Genomic DNA, 20,064 nt, shown 5'->3' with positions numbered 1-20,064 from the left:
TGAGCCAAATACTTATGCCATTCTCCTCCATCTGGAACGATGCACGGAAGTTAGTGCGTGTCAGTAGGCAACGCACAACATCTGTAGCATTTGCCACTGGCCGTGGCCTTCGCATGCCATGCCCCATTGCTCCTTCTATACCTATTTATAGCTGTAGCCAGTGGTGAGGGCCCTCAGAGTGAGGAACACAACTTGCCCCCTGGCAAGATAGCATAGCTACTCCACCACCATGCGCTCAGAAGGATGGGACACCAGACAGGCACTACCTCTTCCCAGTTCACAATGTTGCCACCTTCCCCTGGACAGGAGTCACTCCCACCAGTGGGAAACCTTGCCCTGAAGCTGTGGCAAGGCAGCATGACAAGAAGTCCCAGATCGAAGCCGCCTCTCCTGCATCCTGCTTGCCTTGTCATCTGATGTGCAAAACAACAAGGCCTCCTTCTCCCCCTAACCTCTCCCATCAATAGAAGACTTACCTGGCCAGGACCCTCCATCTCCTTGTCTCACCAGCACAACTACTGCCTTTCCCTCAACCCATCACCCACTTAAGAGCACTTTCCACTGAAATACCTGCAGCCTTGAAGACTTCTTCCAGCAATAGCACAAAACCAACAACCACTGTTAATGTGGATCTACCACCCACTGTGACTGGTCCTTTGACAGCCTCAGGAATGGTACATGGATGGGCCAATCTGGCTGCTACAGTGGGGGGTTACACCTCCTTTTCGCCCTGCTATATTATCAATGAGGCAGGCCTTTCCTTACTTAGGCACTTCTAGGCAGGAGCTGTGCACATGGACCATTTTGCAGTGCACACAGAGGATTTCAGCCCTACTCACAAGTCAGGCAGACTGCTGGATAATAGACACCAAGTGTTTTGCACCATACCAGTGACTCCCAAGGTGCAATGGACACAGACCCTCTGCAGCCTGGACCATTTTCCCAGACACTTGATGGTCTTCACATGCCACTACTTCCCCGAGGCCAGCATCCTGGTACCCTGCAGCCCCCACCAGCTTGTTGGACACAGCTCACACACGTTCCCCGCAGCCCCCACCAGCCATGCTGTTCGCCTGTGCTGACAGAGTCTGGTCCTGGATATCTACTTATTCTCTGGCAGACAACAGCTTGCAGGCTCTTGTCCGCTTAGACCAGACACAGAATCATATCCAGAGGCTTGGCTTGTTTTAAACAGACCCTGCTGGATGTAATTACATGACAATTCTTCCATCACTTGTTAAATTAGCACCTTTTCATATACATACGCACATATATATATATAATTTATAGAGACTTGCTTTTGTAAACATTACTCTCCTTCAGGAGGAGGTGTAGTCCATGGCATAAGGCAGCTCTAAACATGTCATAAATAGATCTGACAGCTATCACAAGCTGTACGATGCTCCACAGGCAGAGGCCAGAGGTTTTGACAATAAACACTCCCCTCAGCACTTTGGTTTCCTGGAAAAGCAGCAGGTTGGCAACAGCTGCCACTGTCAGGCAAAGCACACCGGTCCCACTGTGAATCCAAATTGGTGGGAGGCATCTCCATTGTGAAACACGGCCAGGTCGCGCAGAGGCAGGAGGTCCAGCTCCTCCGTGGAAAACTGGAATATCGTGTCCGTGATCGATGACTCATTGTCCAGCTGCAACGTGCAGAGACACATGCCATGTAGCTGTGCTCTGGACCACAAGCTACGTGGCTAGTAGCCACACACTGAAAACCAGGTTGCATTATCACTTGCTATTAAGCTCATATGTGGTACATAGCGCTAGGTAAAATGCTCCTGAGCACAAGACAGTGCTATCACTGACAAGCGCCGGCACAGATCGATCCCCAGCTCTTCCAGAGCGATTCCTCAGACCTGCTTGGCTGCCCTGGGGTAAAATGGTTTCACCACCATAACTTGGCCATCGCCTCTTTCCACTGGACATAAGGATGATTCTCTGAGTTAAGGATGAACTGAGCACAGTTGGCACGACCCAGGAGAAGTCTGCACAATTTCCTCACAAGAGGGAGGCCAGGACTCAGTGCAGCTGTGTTTCCCACAGCCACTTCCAACAGAATTGGTTCTTGGCAAAACCAAGACCTCCCACTGCTGCACACACTGCCTCGCCATCCATCTAGCACCAGTCACCTTGGTGTCTGGCCTCTGTCCCCAAGGCTTTTGGAACCGAGCCCCGCCGTGCCTTATCCTTGGCAACCCACATGTGGGAAGCCCCCTGTGCTCTTCCCAAAAGGTCCATTGTGGCTGCTTTCATCCTGGGAACCAGCCTGGGAGTGTCAGCTATTCTGCTTTGCCCTTTCAGCCTTTGCTTGGTTCAGCCACCAAGGAGAGGGGGGAAAAAAAAAATGTCTGCAATCCAAAGGAGCCTGACCCACAATTCAGGGAACATGTAGACATGCTCCTCTCAGCCCTGCTGCCTCACAAACCTCTCTTAGCATGGCCAACTTTGCCCTCATGCTCCACTTACCACGCAGCCCTGCAGGGTGGCCAGGTAGCTCTGGTCCCGCGAATCTGCCAGGAATTTAATTTCCTTCTCTGCCTGGGGCTCGTCCTTGTCGCCCTCGGGCCTGCAGGAGTACGACACCTTCTGCGTGGCAATGCTGCTGTGCAGCTTCAGGAAGCGAAGCTGCACCGTGCCAGCACCCTGGTATTCCAGCTGCAACCAAAGAGTAAGCACTATTTGTCTTGGGGTGGGGGAGCTGATGGCGCACACCTCAATGGCCAACCGATTATATAGCGTGTTGCAGAGTCCAACCCTCTCGGAGCCAGACAGTTTAGACAGATACTCTTGCTCTTTCCAGGCCCACCTTGAAATCATCAGCTGGAGGGAATATGTCCTTGCTCCACTACAGCTGAATAGCCAGGAGCCCTGCGGTACACCTACATGACTGTAGCCTTGGTTTTCTTGAGGTGCTGGCATTTAATTTCACCAGAGAGGGACTACAGAGTGCTAGTCCCTGGTATCCCAACAGTCCCTTCCCACTTGGTCACGTACACAAGAGCAAGGGGATTTGCAAGTCCCCCCCCCCTCCCGCTTCTTCCAACCCTGCAACAGCTGATCCCATCACCTGGGATCCTGCCACTTCCTCTGCCAGAACATCCCTGCTCGCTCCCACCGTCAACCCTGCTCCACACAGCCACGCCACCGCTGTGACCGTGAGATGTGTGGGCACCATCCCCACATCTCTGCAGTGGCAAGGGAAAGCTTACCAGAAAGCCCCCAGGCAGGGAACTGAACCACTCAAAGGTCTCCTCAGAGGCGTATGCTTTCAGCCAGGCCTTGATGGGCACCTGAGGGCAAGGGCAGAGTGTTGCCAGTCGCTCAGCGAGTGAGAAGGTGGCCTCACGGCTCTGGATGTCCGATTATGCCTGCATCTAGGTTTACACAGCTGGACTCGTAGTGCAATGGGCAAAAACCCTATCACTGACTGCAAAGCCCAGCCTGCCTTTCCCTCCCCGGTAGGCAACTTTGGTCCCCACATGGGCAGTATCAGTTGCACTTCGAAGGGCCTCTACCTAAATCATCCCACGGTATGTCCTGGATGCTAGGGCAGGAATACAAGATTATTTGTCCCCTTTAGGTACCACCCTGTTGGGATGACGAGCTGCTTACTCTTCCTCGTGTTTCTCCCCTCAGCAAATCAGGTCCTCAAGACCAAATTGTGGGTTTGGCTGCTCGAGTTTTGCCTGCCCGCCACATGCAGGGTAACAGGAGACAAAGATGCATGGCATTAGTTTTGGATGCTCAAGGCTTTGGTTCAAGTCTCCTTTATCCTTCCCTCGAGCCAGCTCTCCAGCCTGTGCCCTGCACTCACTTCTCTCCTGCTTCCCAATTCCCGAGCCTCCTTTCTAGTTTTTGCTTCCCCTCCTCTGCCCCCATTTCAGGTCCTTGCACTCATCCTGCCAGGCTCTGCTCCCGCTGGTTCCTTAAGTTGGAGCCCTGCATCAAGCAGGCGCTCTGCCTCCTGCTGTAAGCCACGTGTCCTACCTGATTGTGCGCTGGAGAGATACAAGTCTCTCCCCCAGCTGTGAAATTGCAAAAAGCCAGCAGAGAGTCCTGGGGGCTGCCTTGGTTGGGGTCTATGTAGTAATACCCTAATGGAAAGGAGAGAAAACAGTCTTAGGGCACCAGAAATACATGGGAGCCAGTCACAGCGGGGACCAGACAGCTGGCCGTGAGCACTGGTTACCTAGGTCAGCTTCACAGCTCGACACCCAGGGACACTCGTTCCCAAGGCACCTGTGGTGAGGCCGCCTTTGTTCCCCACACCATTTCTCAAACGTAGGGCTCAGTTTTCCATGGGCAACTTGTGCTGCATTTACCCTCCCATATCCTGTGCCTGGAGCTGTGACAGGTGACACATCTACGCAGGCCTAGTTGGCCTTCCACTGGCACCATAGTGGAGGGGATGCTATGCTACTGTAGGACAATCTAACACCCGTGTATAGTGACTGTCCCCATAACCCTCATAGTTCCCATGTATGAGTGGGACACGGCATATGTACTATGCGCAGTCAGTTTTAATCCACATCGCTGCCTATCCCGAGGTAGCCTTTCGCTCAGCCTGTTTCCTGCTCCCTGCCACTGCCCGACTCGGAGCTGATCAACAGGGCCAGATTAACACAGGTAAGTGAGGCGTACGCCTAGGGACCTGAGCTGTGTGGGGGCCTGGTCCTTCCCTCTGCAAAGGCAGCGCGAATGGCTCCGTCTGCCTCCCTTCCTTTCCCTTCCCCTGCCCTCCACGGAGCTGCTTCCTAGTAGTGGCTCTGAGCCTCGCTCCCTGCGGGCAGCAATGCTGAGGTGGGGAGGGGGGTTTCGGCTTGTCTGGGGCCCACTAAAGGGTTAATCCGGCCCTGCTGACCAATACCCTGTAATCTGGCTCCCTGTCTGTCCACAGCCTCTTGCAACTGATATCAGGGTACAAACCCTACAGCAGTTATAGTCACTGACACCTGTTGTGTGACCACAGACCTGGAGATCACAGGCCTGTTGAGTCTGACGGGATGACCTGGTCACCTTCATGCCCCATGCCAGACTTCCCTGGCATCTAAAATATATCAGGAGCAACAGAGATATCTATCTTTAAGTGGGACCTGCTGATGCCAGGACATAGGACTGGAAAGAGATGCAGAGACTGCACGTGTAGGAATAATATGCTCAGAGAGATTTTCTGACCAGTACAGCAAACAGCCCCTCTGTCCAGAAGGAAAACAGTTTTGTGCTGATCCCTGGCTGTTTGCATGTTCTGCCATTACCCTCCCCTTAGGAGGAGGGCAGGATGGGCCGGGCAAAGCTCCTCCACTTACAATGGCAAAACTCAGTGCTCAAGGAAATATGGGACTGACCACGCTGCCTGGAACCAAGCTTAGGGGCACCCTCTGTAGATCCTGCCTCTCTCTAGGTCCTATTCTTGATTGGCTGCATCGTGGCTACACACCAGTGAATAATACAACTTTGCAGCCTAAGCCAAGTCTACTGAGGGCCAGATGGAGCCTGCTTTCCTCACAACTTCTTCCATCTTGGGTCCCAACTCCTCTCTCCTGCCCCAAGGAGAAGAGATTGTTCCTGTACCATCCGGGAGGTGAGGCTGGGCCAAGAGCAGCTCCTTGCAGGTGGTCGCTGGGTTGTCCTTGGTGCCATTTGGGTGGGCGATGAGCAGCTTCAACTCATGGCTCAGGTTGCCCATAAGAGCCCAGACCATGTCGTAGTTCAGTTTGTTGGAGGAATAAATCAGGTGCTAAGAGGTGACACAAAATGAATGATTTACACCTACCCTACCCTTGCCCTCCTTCCAGCCACCAATCCCCACCGCATGCTGCCACTGCTGTTGTCCAGTTAGGCTTTAAGCATGGGGACTGTCACTGGCCATGGGCTGGAGCAACACGCAGCACAACGGGGCCTTGATTTCAGAGGGGATGGGGGGGAAGTGCTGTTCTCCAAAACACCTGCTGCCCTACAACCTTCCTAATACAGTCACAGGCCTTGGCGCATTACCCCAACATCTGTTGCTTATTCTGTCCTATTGCCACAGTGCTACCAAGCTCAGCTGCTTACTCCATGGAGGTTCTTCATTGAGGAAACCCTGGGATGCCCAAAGCAGAGCCTGGTTTACAGCTTTTCTGCTGGGTTTGGGAAACCAAAAGGGAGGGTTTGGAGAGGATCCCCATGCTCTGGGACCTGTCACGCAAATACAGGGAAATGGAAGCTCTTGATCATGCGGCACCCTCTGTTCTCCCACTTGTATTTTAGCTGCAAGCTCTGCTTAACCCTTCCTACACTGCACGCACTCCTGAAGCAAAAAGGGTCTGAGCTGGGGGTTGAGAGCAGCACATCACTGTCAGGTACCGCTTACCGCGCTGACAGGCCTGCCCTGCTTACCACAAGCTTTGGCCTCCTACAGACCCCAGCCTGAAAGGCGTACTGGGACAGGCCGCAGACATTTCTCCACCAAAGGAAACAGCCCCCATCACATCTGATTTTGTCACAGGCTTGACCAACACTACTCACCTTCAGTTCCTCCATGGAGAGGTTTAGGGCTGCTCCACGTGGACCAGGAAGGCCAGGTGAACCCTACAGAACAACACCACCAACGTTACCACCCTCCTAGCACAGCTTGGCATCACTTCTCTTTTCCTTGGGAAACTAAAGGGCAGGAGACAGTGTTAAAAAAAAAAAAAAAAACAGCTCAACTTACCGGCAGGCCCGGCTTGCCTTTACATCCTGGGAGGCCTTGCAACCCTTTCAGCCCCTGCCGTTAGGAGGGATGGGAAAAAAAGAAATCCTCAGCAAGGTGCTGTGCTGCTGGGGACAGCCCTGCAGAAACACTTACAACCCCTGCTGATGCTATTCACAAAGTCAGTAGCCCCACCAGCTCAGGCCCCCCAGTATTTGGTGCCCACTCTCAACTCTTCCCAGGGTGAGAGCCTGCATGGTAAGAGCTTCAGGGGGTGATGGAGAGGCTGGGCATCACCGTACCAGACAGGAGGACATCACTGAGGCACAGTGCAGTGCCGGCTGCAGTCCCTCCCTGGGGGCCAGGGGTCACAGGCTGGAGACAGGCCTATGGGGTTTGGCCCTGGCTTTACATCAGCAGAAGCCAGGAGGACTTCTACTTCTGTGCTCTTCTGACACGCATTGGCCCGATCCTTTGACATACATCGACGAGGCAGCAGCCGCCTGGGATGCACTACTCAGAGTACTGCCACCCCCACAGTGCAAGGAAGCACCTGGAGGAGGGCTGGGTGCTTCCTTATCTCTTCAGCCTTCATGCCTCTCCCAAATCCTCCTGCCACGTGCGGGGAAGTTCACAGGAACCGCTGGACAACTGCCTTCATGGTGACTTGTGGGAACAGTGCTCCCACAGTCAGTGGCTTTTCTGTTGCAACTTCCTTACTCCCACCAGCCTTGCCCTTTCTCATAGACTGTGCTGGCTGGGGAAATTGTGCAGCCCTGGCCACGACACTAAAGGCAGCAGTCTGGGCAACACCACTCTGCCCCTTTGCAGCTTCAAAGCCTTGGCCGGCTCCCTACGCACTCAGACTATCTATCACAGCAGGGCCAATGGACCCAGACAGCCTTCCATGTGCCCACATGGGCAGTCAGTGGCAGACGCTTGGGTTAAATCGTTGCACCTCCAGACAGCCAGCTTTCCACTCCTCCGGGACACAGGGCTCCCTAGGGCCAATTGCAGCATTCAGCAGGGGACTGGACTCAATGATCCTTCCGGCCCTAATGTCTATGAGATCTATGAGCAGAGAAGATGAGGCCATCAGGGCCTCTTGGGGGACACACAAGGGGTTGCTCCCACTTTTCCCCACTTCTTTCCACAGGCAGCAAGACTGACAGAATAGCATCTCCAAACCCAGGTAACACTGCCCCTGCACTGTGCAAAGCATGGCACGGGACGAACAGGGGACATGGGCACACAACTTCTGTCAGGGATGGGAGAAAACAGTTAAAGACAGGACCGAGGATCCAGTCCAACAACATTCCCCACTTACTTTTTGTCCAAAGACGCCCTGGAAGAGAAAGACAGAAAAAAGAATAAACATGGCCTGGGATGAACAAGCCCATGCCACCTTTAGAGAGAGTGTGACCCCCTGTAGCAATGCAACAAGGAGTGATCTAGGAATACTGCCAAAGGACTCAGGCATTGGCACAAAAACTGTGTTGGACAGGGCACCCCAACTTGCCCCCACTCTGCCCCTAGCAGGCACAACCTCTGCAAAGCATGTGAAACTACAGAAAAACTGCAAGAGAGGCCAATGTTGGGAGAAAGCATAAGGTGTTTTCAGTAGTTGGGCTTGGATGTCCTCCAGCCCAGAGGCTGCTGGGTTTTAAACAGCTCCGAAGTGACAACAGAGCTAAGGGCTGCTGTAATTATTTTGCAGGCAGGCCTGCTACTCCAGCTGCCGGTGCTGGGCACCTGTAGTCCACAGCATCTGTCACAGGACAAGAGACCACTATCCCATCTACCACATGCTGCCATCCCTGCCCGCCCGCTCCCTCCCTCCTTAGGAGAATGAGGAAAACTTACTGGTGTCCCAGGGAGGCCAGGGAATCCCTGTGGGCCTGACAGGCCGGTGTCACCCTGCAAAAAGAGCACACGCTCCCTTGCTGCAGGACACTGTGCTAACCCCGTGCGGGGTCCCTGCTGCAGTTCTACGAACCCTCTGTGGAGTCACTCCCTCCCCAGTGCAGCCCCGTGGGGGTCGTCTTGTACCTTTGAGCCACGGAGGGGTTCTCCCTTCCCTCCTTGCCCCCAGCCAAGGAAGAAACCCTATACTCCTTGGTTCTTCTTTGGCCCTCTCCTGCTGAACACTCAGACCTTGGTACCCCCCTCTAAGGCTGCTCTTATGACTGCTTGGAGTCACAGGTGCTGGCTTTTGATTTTGCTGGGGAGGGAGGTGCCTATTGATGATGGATGTGTGGAATGTTTTATGCATTTTAGGTAACAGCCCTCTTCCCAAGTGGGGCTGGGGCCCTTGGGCCCCCACGAACCGGGCACCTCTGCTTGCAGTGTTAGACTGCCTCGGGGTTCAGAAGAGTCTGCAGCTTGCCCAGACCACATGGTAAGCTGCTGTCAGCCGTCAGGACTCCTGATTCCCAGTCCCTCGGCTCTGCTCAGTCTCCTGGAGACTCCTCAACAAGTCGCTACCACTGAGGCCCAGATTCTGTAACAAAGCTAGCACCATGCCTCATTTCCCTACTTGTCTCAGAGCATTTTGCAGGGAAGAGACCCTTCTTCTAACAACATCCAAAGAAAGAACTATACATCACATTTTGCTCCTTCTGATATTGCTTGCATACATTTATTCCTCCTTCCAAGGCAGGCCATCTACATTTTTCTCATGACCGTTACTCTCCACTTCTGATTGCTTCATGGCCTCCCTGAGGCATCACCCTCTTCCATCCCACATGGGAACTGTGATCTAGTGCCTGAGAGGGGCCACACAGCCTGACAAGGGACAGTGCTGCATGACCACAAACCACTCAAGCCAGGGTAGGTGGGGACACAGCAATCTTACCTGGTCTCCCTTGGGTCCTGGCCTCCCTGGAGGGCCTGAGGGTCCTGGCTTGCCCTGAGAGAAGCAAAGGGTACCGCATGAACGCTTCAGGATATGCAACAGGCAGAGTCAAGAAGGAAAGGAATAAACCCTCTTACGCACCTTGAATCCATCATCTCCTTGCGGCCCCAGAAATCCCCCACTGCCTTTCTCTCCCTAGAAAGACCAGTTAAGGTTGGAAATCAGTACTAGAAGATGCAACAAGCCTCATCAACCTCTCCACTTCCTTCTTTTTTCGCATCCTGGTGAAGGTATTTAGCAGAATTCACAGATTTCACTGGAATCTGACAGGCTGCACCATAAGCGCATCTGCTATGGCTTCAAACCTGCAACCTCTGGGCTGTCAGCCATGCACCTTAGTGCCCACACCACCCCAGCCCCCAACTTCTGCACTGACATGTCAGATGGTATCCATGTTACCACATCCCCTTTAATAATCACTTTAATGAAGGTGAAAAGGAGACATGTAGGACCCTGCAGATATCAGCTGTACCTTGCTACAGCAGACAGATCTGGAGGTTTTTCCAGCTGCTGAGATACGGGATTCTTGGACCAAAAGCATCCACCCTAACCATCAGGGACATAGAGTCTGACGTACATTTACATTATGCGGTGTCAATAGATACAGGTCTCTATGCAGCCATTATCTTCAGAGAGGGCTCAGAGCCTCAAAATATTTCTTCTCTCGGGCTCAAGAGAGTCCAGAGGACAGCCACCCATATGATCAAGGGCCAGGAGAGCAAGGCTTACATGGAGAGGCCAAGGGACATGGGACTCTTCAGCCTGGTGAAGAGAAAGCTCAGGGGGGACTTGGTGGCCACCTATAAGTATATAAGGGGGGCGGGGGGTGTATCAGGATCTGGGAGAACAGTTGTTCACCAGGGCACCCCAAGGGGAAACTAAGTCTAACGGCCACAAACTTGTAGGAGGCCAATTCAGACTCGATACAAGAAAAAACTTCTTTACAGTCTGAGTGTCCAAGGTCTGGAACAGATTCCCCCAAGAGGTGGTGCAAGCACCTACTCAGGACTCATTCAAAGGGCATCTGGATGTTGATCTTGCTGGGATCATTTGATCCCTGCAGTCTTCCTGCCTCTGGCAGGGGGGCTGGACTCAATGATCTCATGAGGTCCCTTCCAGCCCCAAATGTCTATGAAATCTCTAAACTACTCATATACACATTCTTTCCACTTTAACTCTGCAAGGAGGGAAGCTACTTTGAGAGCGAGTCTACTTATTCCACTCCAGGGCATTTTCTCTAGCCTGTGAGTTCATACTCGCTAGGTCACTGGTAAGACCTTTAGCTAAGAACGCATCAGAAAGCTTCAGCTAAAAGCATGCATTTATCACAAGCTCACCATGCAGAGGGAGACTGTTGCCACCATCATAAAAACAAGAGCCCTGCTGTGCTGTTGCCAATTACAGCAAACTGGAAAATTCATTTTTCTTTATTTGTGCTTCTGCATTTTTTAAAATTTTTTCAACTGACAGATTTGACAGGGCAAGTCACGTTTCCTCCAGCAACTGGAAATGCAAAAGAATTTCAGGTCCAAAGCACACCGCCAGATGTTCTGGCTTCTGGATTACACTTCAGCACATTTCCAGGAAATGTGTTTATGCAAACAGAAAAGGAAATTCTGGTTTGCTCACCCTGACTACACTGAAACCAGGATTTCCCAACCTGGCTTACAGACACCGCTTCTTCTGCTGCAGCAAGCAAAGGATGAATGATCCCAAATTTGCTGGAACTGCCCTCTCATGGATGGGCTGACTGCCCTGGACTTGATGAGGACAGCCCTTGTTCAATAATATTATGATATATTGAAACAATTTCTTTACTGCAAGGTTCATTTCCCTGAGGGCTGCACACGACTGACTGGTGCCAGGGTACACTTGCCAGTTCTGTGTACTGTACCTGATTAGCACATAAAACATGCATGTGCACATGCATGCATCTGAAAGTCATGAGGCATAATTGGCAGGGACAACATAGCTATTACATGACCCAACACCCCCGGGGCCTGATTTCTAGCCTTGGTTGGGACACTACTCACCTCATGGGCACAGTGGGATGGAAAGAGCTAATGAAGAGAAAAGGAGGAGTCTGATATGTGAATCTCCACTGGGTCATGGGAACAGTTACATCAACAAAGGAAGAAGTGAGACAACTCAACTGGACAGGTTTGGAGGAAGGAAAGAAAAAGTGGCTGTAGCCAGCATCACATTCAGAGGACAAAGCCTTCACTGGGACTAAGGGACTGATGGAGCAGAACACTACATACCCTTGACCCTTTCGGACCTCGATCTCCCTTCACCCCCTTCAGTCCAGGAATGCCCTATGAGGGAAAAAAAAAAACCAAAAAAACCAAACCAGAGGGTTGTATCTGCAAAACTCCCATCAGCTGCTGCACTCTGCCTATAGTAGACTTGCTTATTCCCTATTGAGGAACTCTTTGTTGGAAAGAGACCACCAGCACGGCCTCTGGCCCCCAGGAACCTCACCAAGCACAACCACCTCCTTTTGGAGGTGACACTTTCCACCAAAATTTTGATCTGGCCTTGGAATATTTTTTTCCAACCCTTTTCTTTACAGCGGACAAGAGAAGAAGGCAGTGATGAGAACATGTTGTTGGTATTTCAGTTTTGGTTGCCATTTGAGGAAAGAAAAGGTAGAAAAAAAAATGTACACATTTGCATTTAAACAAAATAAAAGTGGCAGGCTTTTTGCTATGCCTGCTATTACATCCATCATGTAAATGAAGGTGACCATTTCTGAATTACCATCACCATCACCTGGCCAGCCACACAGAATTACCTGAAGGCTATGTTATTTCCTGGACATCCGAGTCTATTGTATTTTAGGGGGAAAACGCACAGATTCTGGCAAAATGGTTCCATCAGAGCCAAGATATGACCCTCATTCTTCCAAGTGCCTTCCTCACAAGACCACTCCTCTCTGCTAGCAAGTTTGTCAGTATTTTACAATCTGCACCTCGTAAAAGCAGGCTCAGAAAAACCCCTGCCTGGCCTGGTTCTGGGTCTGCCTGGCCAATTTTGGGCTCAATACTTACGTGTGTTCCTTGTGGGCCCTTTGGTCCTGCTGGCCCCAGTTCACCTTGAGAGCCCTGGAAGGTACAAGCAGAAGAGACCTCTCAGGTGGGTCAGTGTACCAGTGAGGTGGAAACAGCTCCTGGTACAATTTCTGCCCATAGGAAAACAGAGAGCTGGGGAAGAAGAACAAGTGCTAGAGACATGGGGAGGAGCCCTGGCCTGCCTTCGTGTCTACTGGGACATCTAACTCACACTAGCTACAAACCCACACAGCTGATGGCGATGTGTTGCAGGTTGGCTTTGCTTGGCACTCAGAAGTGAAGGGTCCAGGCAAGTGTCTACAGGGTACAGATAAATAGTACGGGACTCGGGCACTAGGCAGGACTGTACACCCAGTGGAGGAGTGGGTTTTCCTACCTTGGGGCCGCTGGGGCCTCTTGGGGGCCGATGTCCAGCTCTGCCTCGCTTGCCCTGGACAAGGATAAAAAAAAAAAAATCAGGATTCCTGGCAATCCAGGCAACCCAGAGTTATCCAAGTCCCAGTTCCCTGCTCACATTCCCATTTCAGGCTCTCAGTAAAACTGTGCTTCCCTTCACAGCACCACAATATCCCAGGGCTACCTCTGGAGCTGTTGTGCTACCCTCCTTGTTACCTTACCCTGAGGCTGCCCCCCCGTTGCCACCTCCAGTCCTGCAGTGCTTTCCCCTTCACCTTGCTACAGCTCCCAGGCACCTTCCCCCCCTTTTCTAGAGCCCCCCAGCACCTCCCCAGTCAGGCTGCACGACCACCGTTTAGCTACACTCAGGCCAGTATGCCTGGGCTAGCTTTAGCCACTAGCTTAAAAAAGCCTTTAGACATTGGTGCTGGACTGGCCTCCAGGATTATGGTGCTACTTTACCCTTCTGCCAGGATTGCCAGGGAAGCCGGTGTCCCCATCACGCCCAATGTCCCCCTAAGGAAACAGAGACATAATTCAGACAGCAGATGACATCGGAGAGCTAAAAGAGGGGGAAGGACTGACTGCTTTCTACACAAAGGAAATTGGGAACAGAAAATCCCGAGGGATGAGAGGGAAGCAGCTGTAATGTACTGCGATGTTGTAACATGAACCTCAATGCCCGGAAGCCTCCAGGGAGGACTGAACTGCAACATTCACTGCATTTCCCAAAAGGCAGCAGGGGGCAGGAGGAAGCAGAAGGGGCAGCATCAAAGCATGGGTCACCGTGGGGGAGAGGCATGGCCAGAGAATCAGAAGTAGCAGCAGGGCCCTGCCCGAAGTCCCGTCAGGGGTCTGTGGCAAAGGCAGGCACGGACTGGAGCTGCCCGAGTCCTAGGTTGCCTTAGCCATGAGGATACCCTACTCCAGGGCACATGGCCACATTCTTAGGCTCAGTTAGGTGCTTAGATGCAGAGAGAGGTGCCTAGTGGGATTTCCCAATGTGCTGCTGAGATTCAAACTTTAGGGTCGCTAGTACAAATGTATTTCAGCCCCTCCTTCTCACATTACTCTCAGTAAAAATTAGGCATCTAGATGCTTGTCCTCTATGCTCTCTTCAGCTGCTAAGGTGGCCTGAAACTTCTGGCTCTTGGGCCCCTCTGGCTCAGGACACCAGGTTGCAGGTCCCTGGGTTTGCGTTTACTCTACGCTGTCCAAGCAGGAAGGGTCACCTCACCATTTTTACTCATTTCTTTTGTGACGGCAATAAAGGTGCAGTGAGAGTTGGCACAGTGCTCTCCTGCCCACCCTGATTCCCACTGCTACCTCACCCAGACATGGTATTTCTTGCCACTGGCAGGATCCTGTACAGTGTTCCCTACAGCATATAGCTATTCCAGCGTTGCTTACAAAGCACTAACTTTTCTTTGAGGAAGAAAGGAGCTATACATGTGAAAACTATTACTGACAGATAACGGTGACATAAGGTTCATGGCTGCTTGCATGGAACTGAACTGCCCCTGACGCTGAGCACCTAATGCACTCCACATCCACTTCATCGTATGATAGAAACCCTCCCTATCCTTTTGGAGGATACCTCATTTCCCCATGTGAATGATCATAAGAGAAAGACTTCTGACGTTACCTTTTCTCCTTTCTGACCTTTGCGTCCTTCTGGACCCAATTGCCCTTGAGGCCCCTGAAATCGACAGGAAGAAGGAATCGTCTTCATCAAAATGATGCAGACATGGCAGCAAGTTACCCAGGAATGGAGGTTAATTTAGCAAAGGTCCCAACTGCCTCTGCCTTGGGTTCTGTTCCCACCCTCTCGCTCACACACCCGCTCTGCTAACCACATGACAGCTTCTCCCTGTTTCTACAAGATCTTAAAAAATGCAGGGAAAAAGCTGGTATTCAGATAAGGGAAAGAGTATTCGATAGCTCCGGGATTCTTCACAAGGCCAAATTTTAAAGCCCTGCTCCAAGGCTGGGCATTGGAAGTACACTTTACAAACACAAGAGGAGTTAGAAGAGAGGAAGTATGTGTGTTCAGGGAGAAGGGATCTGAAGCAGCCAGAGCTGATGCGTGGCTTGCCTGTTTCTCCATGCCCTCACCGTTTGCCCGGGCTCTCCAGGCTCACCCTGGTCCCCTTTCTTGCCTGCCAGGCCCTAGTGGGAGAAAAAAACAGATGATCAATCCGTCACACATACATCTCTCTAAAGCACAGATTGAGGTGACCCGACTACAGAGACCCCTTTATCCTATCCACATTTTCCACTAGCACTATGTACCTTTCCCAGCACAACTCTGTGCTCGTCCACATTCAGTGCTCCCCCAGAGAAGCAGACCTCCTTCTTTCTGTTGGCAGAGTAAGGTCACCCCTCCAACAAAAAGATGGCTTCTGCTGCCAGCCAGTAGCTGGCAGAAGACATAAGTAGACACTTGAGACCTTCTATCAGCCACCTTGGTCCATACAACAGCTGGTCCTTTCCTTGCACATGCTTCATGACCCATGTGCTCTGTTTCTTCAGTGAAGCTGAGTGTGGCACTGAACACACTCTGGCACACTGGGGGTAGTGACAGGAACATAACTGGTGTGGCTTGTTAGATACCCCCTGTGCTTAGCACTGCTTACTGACTACTACTAAGGAGCTTGGTAAATGGGTATTTTGGATGTGGGGTGCCTAAATCTCCCCATGCACTAAGCAGGGAATGCAGGAACTACGCACTGTGGGGCCAGGTGCCTAATGGTTTGGAACTAGCCCTCAGGGCCCAATTCCTCCTCAGCAGATGGGGATGAGACTCTCTTATGCCCCAGGGGGGTTGTGGAAGGTGAAAGGTTTCACTTGTGCAGATCTCAGTGATAAGCGCCACTGAAAAAAGCCCACAAGGACACGATGAATTCTGTCTGAAGAGCAGAAATTAAATGGCTTAGGGTCACCCATTAGAAAGACATTAAATAGAAGCTCATTAAGCAAGCGCAGTCTATCTGGGACACAGAACGAGGCTGGAGTCTTAGTTTGTAACCTTATTACTGTTCTTTTCATGTTTGCTTTTGTGTAATATAATTCATGTCAGGTTGTAAAAACTGAGCAGCACTTTATGATTTTCCAAATGAAAGGTTTCATGTCCAATTACTCCTGCTGTGGTGAATACCTTGCGGAAAACCAGAATTCTGTGCAATCAAGTGCAATCTACTTTTATTGTATTCCATTCACTTTACCCCCCTAACCTATGGGATCCGATGCGGTCTCAGCCATCTGCCGTACCCACACGTACTACCTATTTAGACTCCTTGCCATGAAGGCAAATTCAACCCATGTGCCCTGTGTTTACTAAAAAATGCAGTAAATGCAGCCTACTCACTTCAGTGCCAAGTAGTCCCGGTGCTCCTGTTTCGCCAGGTGACCCGTGCAACCCCTGAATTCATTTTGGGGTGGGGGAAAGGACAAAACAATTGACATTCACTCATTATCTTGCCTGCTGGTGACAACAGACTGAGGATGCCTATGGAAGTGCTGTGAGTAACCAACTTGCGGGTGCTCAAAGCACACACTGAAAACCCAGACCAACCTACTGAGGTTGGGATGATCCAGAGAGCATATCCTTTCTGTACTGGCATCAGCCCGAACCATGCATCTGCCCTTGCAGGGACAGGGGAACAGGGGGCTAGGCCAAATGTGCATATATTCATGAACCATATAGGTCCAGAGGAGTCTGCAGAGGAGGTGCTGGTAGGGAGTCTGGTCTCATATGGGATTTCCTTAAGTGAGTGAAGGGGGTGGAGCAGAGCAGGGAGAATAAATTTTACCTGTTGGCCAGTCTCTCCCTTCTTGCCAGTATCTCCTTTAGGTCCTTCTGGCCCGAACAAACCCTTGAATCCTTGGATGCCTTTTTCCCCACTGGAACCTGGTGCACCCTAGAGAGTGTATGGTGGAAAAGGGAGATGCAACAGCCTTAGGAATGTCATTCATAGCACAAGCTGCAAAGGACCTCAAGAGGTCATATTGGCTACCTGCCTGCTGTGAGGCAACAATCCCTGCCCATCCCAACCATTCCTGACAGAGTTTTGTCTCATATTCTCTTAACGTTTTCACTTAAACAATATCCACAACCTCCCAAGGCAGCTTGCTCAAGTGCTTGCCTAATTTTAGAGCCAGGGCATGTCTTCTAATACCTACCCAAAACCCTTTTTCCCTGTAAGTGTATTGCACAAGTGCATGAAGAATCATTCTCCATAGGACTTGGTAACATTAACAATGGAAAAACCTCTAGGGAACTACTTTGTCTACATAATAATGGCTGCAAACAACTTATAAACAGCCATAAGATACTCAGAGAAAAGAGTTAGGGGCCCAATTTAGATAAATGATCCAACCCTTTATGACCTAAGTGGATAGCCAGCTTTGGACCTAAAACGGTCAGCTCGAACTTGTCTTCTGACATACCCAGCTCATTTTTTTTTTTTGACTGTACCCAATCTAAAAGCACAACCCTAACCCTTGCCTCGCTGCCCAATAATGTCCTGCTCCAGGCATTTTAGATCCTTTACCCGTGACTAAGCACCAGGCACCTTTCAGGGTTTTTTAAAGTACTGCTAGAGTTTCTTCTGCTTTCCATCGTCTTGTTGCAAATAGAATCTACTGAAGTCATAAAGTAATTGTGGCCGGAGGAAATGAGCTGCCATCTTTGAAAATGTAACAATCAGGATCCAGACAAGATTTATTTCTTCAATTAAGTCGTGCAGCATCATTAATACCTCTGCAGAGCTTTGTACATGTCAGCACAGCAATCACAGACTGTCACTGCAGTGTGGCCAGTCGCCGGGCAGTGCACAGTTAGAAGCGGGGGAGTCATTTTCCCCTATAATTTTAGACCTAATGGATAGGCCTTTTTAGGAACATGACATGCCATGGGCCATCAGTGAGGCACATTTCTGGTGAGCTTCCAGGTCTTAATGATTCACTCACAACTGTTCTACAAAACCAAAAAATTAACCAAAATGGACCGTACCTTTCCAAAACAAGCTAGTAACTGAATCTTAATTGCACATTGACAGCTATACTTAGCCACATGTCTAGTTAACAACCGCACTTCAAATGCTTATTATAGACTACGAGTTTAAACCAAACCAGAAAATAATGACTTGATTGGAAAGCATTTATCTAGATTGATTCCTTCCTGAATTTCCTTTTGCATTGCCCATCTGCTACTCTGAGCAATTATGTAAGGGCATTACAATGAATGCCATCATTCTGTCCAGAGAGAGACCACTAATGCACTAGTTGGATTCAGATTCTGCGACATGCAGGGTTCAGGGATGTCTGGACTCGGGTACACTTCTTATCCTGGAATCACTGCCCCCAAGGCTGGTAATCTTTCTGTCAATTCCTATCTGTACCCCATTTGTCCCAGTGTACTTTCCAGCTTCACCCCAGACTACAGGCAAAAGCATCAAATCCCTCCGAGAAAGGCCCTTCTTTGCAGTATTTCCACGCCTGCATGGAACTACAGATGCCTGTGTCCCATTTGTGGCAAAGTCTGGTGTTGTGCAATTCTGCCTGGTTTATGGCATCACTGCCCTTGCTGAACCATCAGCAGTACTAATACATTAAAAAAAAAAGGAATAGAGTACAGAAAAAGCTTACTAAAAGAGCTGTCTCTTTAAAAACCTGGTTTGAAATGATTTTTCATGCAATTTAGTCACTGCAGCTGGTACTTACGCTAGGACCCAGCTTGCCTTGGTCCCCCTTTATTCCATCCTCTCCTGGGGCTCCCTGCAGGAACATTTAGGAATTCTTGTGAGTCAATCTCTCCTGCAGGATACGTCCTTAAGTTCTCTTCTGATCACCCACCCATATCTTCTGATAAACACACAGTGCAAAATCTGGTCTTACAGTGATACCCAAGTCCTGGGCTATGGAGACCCAGTTTTCTGGATGGTGGTCTTGGGAAGCCTAGATCCTAGGGAACCAACTATTCTGTCCCTCCCACAGATGATCCCTGACTAGATCTGTGTAAGATCCCATTGATTTTGCTAGGCAGTTGTGGGGTTGGCGTACACCCCTTTTTTTGTTCTGGGTTGATCTGCTACAAAAAAAGATTTAAAAAAAAAAAAAAAAAAATCAACAGATGAAAAAGTTGAAAGCCTTTTCACCATGGGCCAAAGGGAACATTCTGCATTGCTTCCAAAGATCTTTCAGAAACCACCCCCTCCCCCCTTTTTTTTAAAAAACTAAAACTAAGCTCACTTTCCATCAAAAATGTGAGTTCCCACCACAGAAGTTTCAGACATTTAATCATGTTGTGGTTTGGGGGGGGGGGGGTGTTAGTGACACTAATTTATGAAATGTTGCTGTTGCTAAATCTGCATTTTTTACCTAAAAATTTGGAATTGAAAAATGCCACCAAGTTCTGTCCCCAACAGACGGAGGGTTTCACTGCTACTCCCCTCTGCTGTATAAGTCTCCTGGATAAATCTTGGAATAGAGAGAGGCTGTCTCCCAGCTGCCATGTGGGCATGTTACAAGTAAACCAAGATGCACTTTTCAAAGGCAATGGGTGCTGAAGTCAAGACACCTTAAACGTTCCAATTTTCAGAAAGCAACTGCCAGCACTTCCTGAAAATGCCTGCGATGGACACCCAAGAACTGAGATATCCACAACCGTTAGTCACTTCATCACACCCTGCTCCAGGACATGACCAGGACAGCCCACCAAGGAGTACATCTGGGATGGGCCAACTTCAGGGATGATGCTCAAGGGCAACCAGCAGAGTTTCATTAGGGGCAGGTCATGTCAGACCAACCTGATTGCCTTTTATGGTCAGGTCACAAAAGCACTGGATGCAGGTGTCGCCGTGGACGTAGTCTTTCTGGACTTCAGCAAGGCCTTTGACACAGTCTCCCACCCCATGCTCATTAAAAAACTAGGCGACTGTGGCACTGATGCCTACACAGTCGGATGGATTGCAGATTGGCTGAAGGGTCGTACTCAGAGA

General features: G+C 50.4%; 1 protein-coding gene across 1 annotated transcript in view; it reads right to left on the bottom strand.

Moving 5' to 3' along the window:
* Positions 1-1,182: 1,182 nt before the first annotated feature.
* Positions 1,183-20,064, bottom strand: part of LOC109313841 (collagen alpha-1(I) chain-like) — a 152,225-nt gene continuing 133,343 nt past the window's right edge. The window contains exons 47-66 of the mRNA XM_019540611.1: positions 18,788-18,841; positions 16,876-16,983; positions 16,431-16,484; positions 15,179-15,232; positions 14,709-14,762; positions 13,526-13,579; positions 13,044-13,097; positions 12,647-12,700; positions 11,858-11,911; positions 9,678-9,731; positions 9,537-9,590; positions 8,546-8,599; positions 8,010-8,027; positions 6,704-6,757; positions 6,517-6,579; positions 5,581-5,746; positions 3,997-4,103; positions 3,219-3,299; positions 2,476-2,664; positions 1,183-1,646 (exon numbers count right to left, since the gene is read on the bottom strand). Coding sequence (XP_019396156.1) covers positions 1,497-1,646; positions 2,476-2,664; positions 3,219-3,299; positions 3,997-4,103; positions 5,581-5,746; positions 6,517-6,579; positions 6,704-6,757; positions 8,010-8,027; positions 8,546-8,599; positions 9,537-9,590; positions 9,678-9,731; positions 11,858-11,911; positions 12,647-12,700; positions 13,044-13,097; positions 13,526-13,579; positions 14,709-14,762; positions 15,179-15,232; positions 16,431-16,484; positions 16,876-16,983; positions 18,788-18,841 — 1,530 coding nt within the window. The 3' untranslated portion in view covers positions 1,183-1,496. The remainder of the gene's footprint in view (positions 1,647-2,475; positions 2,665-3,218; positions 3,300-3,996; positions 4,104-5,580; positions 5,747-6,516; positions 6,580-6,703; positions 6,758-8,009; positions 8,028-8,545; positions 8,600-9,536; positions 9,591-9,677; positions 9,732-11,857; positions 11,912-12,646; positions 12,701-13,043; positions 13,098-13,525; positions 13,580-14,708; positions 14,763-15,178; positions 15,233-16,430; positions 16,485-16,875; positions 16,984-18,787; positions 18,842-20,064) is intronic.

This window comes from Crocodylus porosus, unplaced genomic scaffold (assembly GCF_001723895.1).
Source record: "Crocodylus porosus isolate Cpor-Errol unplaced genomic scaffold, CroPor_comp1, whole genome shotgun sequence".
In the NCBI taxonomy this organism is placed as follows: domain Eukaryota; kingdom Metazoa; phylum Chordata; order Crocodylia; family Crocodylidae; genus Crocodylus; species Crocodylus porosus.
This window is presented reverse-complemented; position numbering and strand designations above follow the sequence as displayed.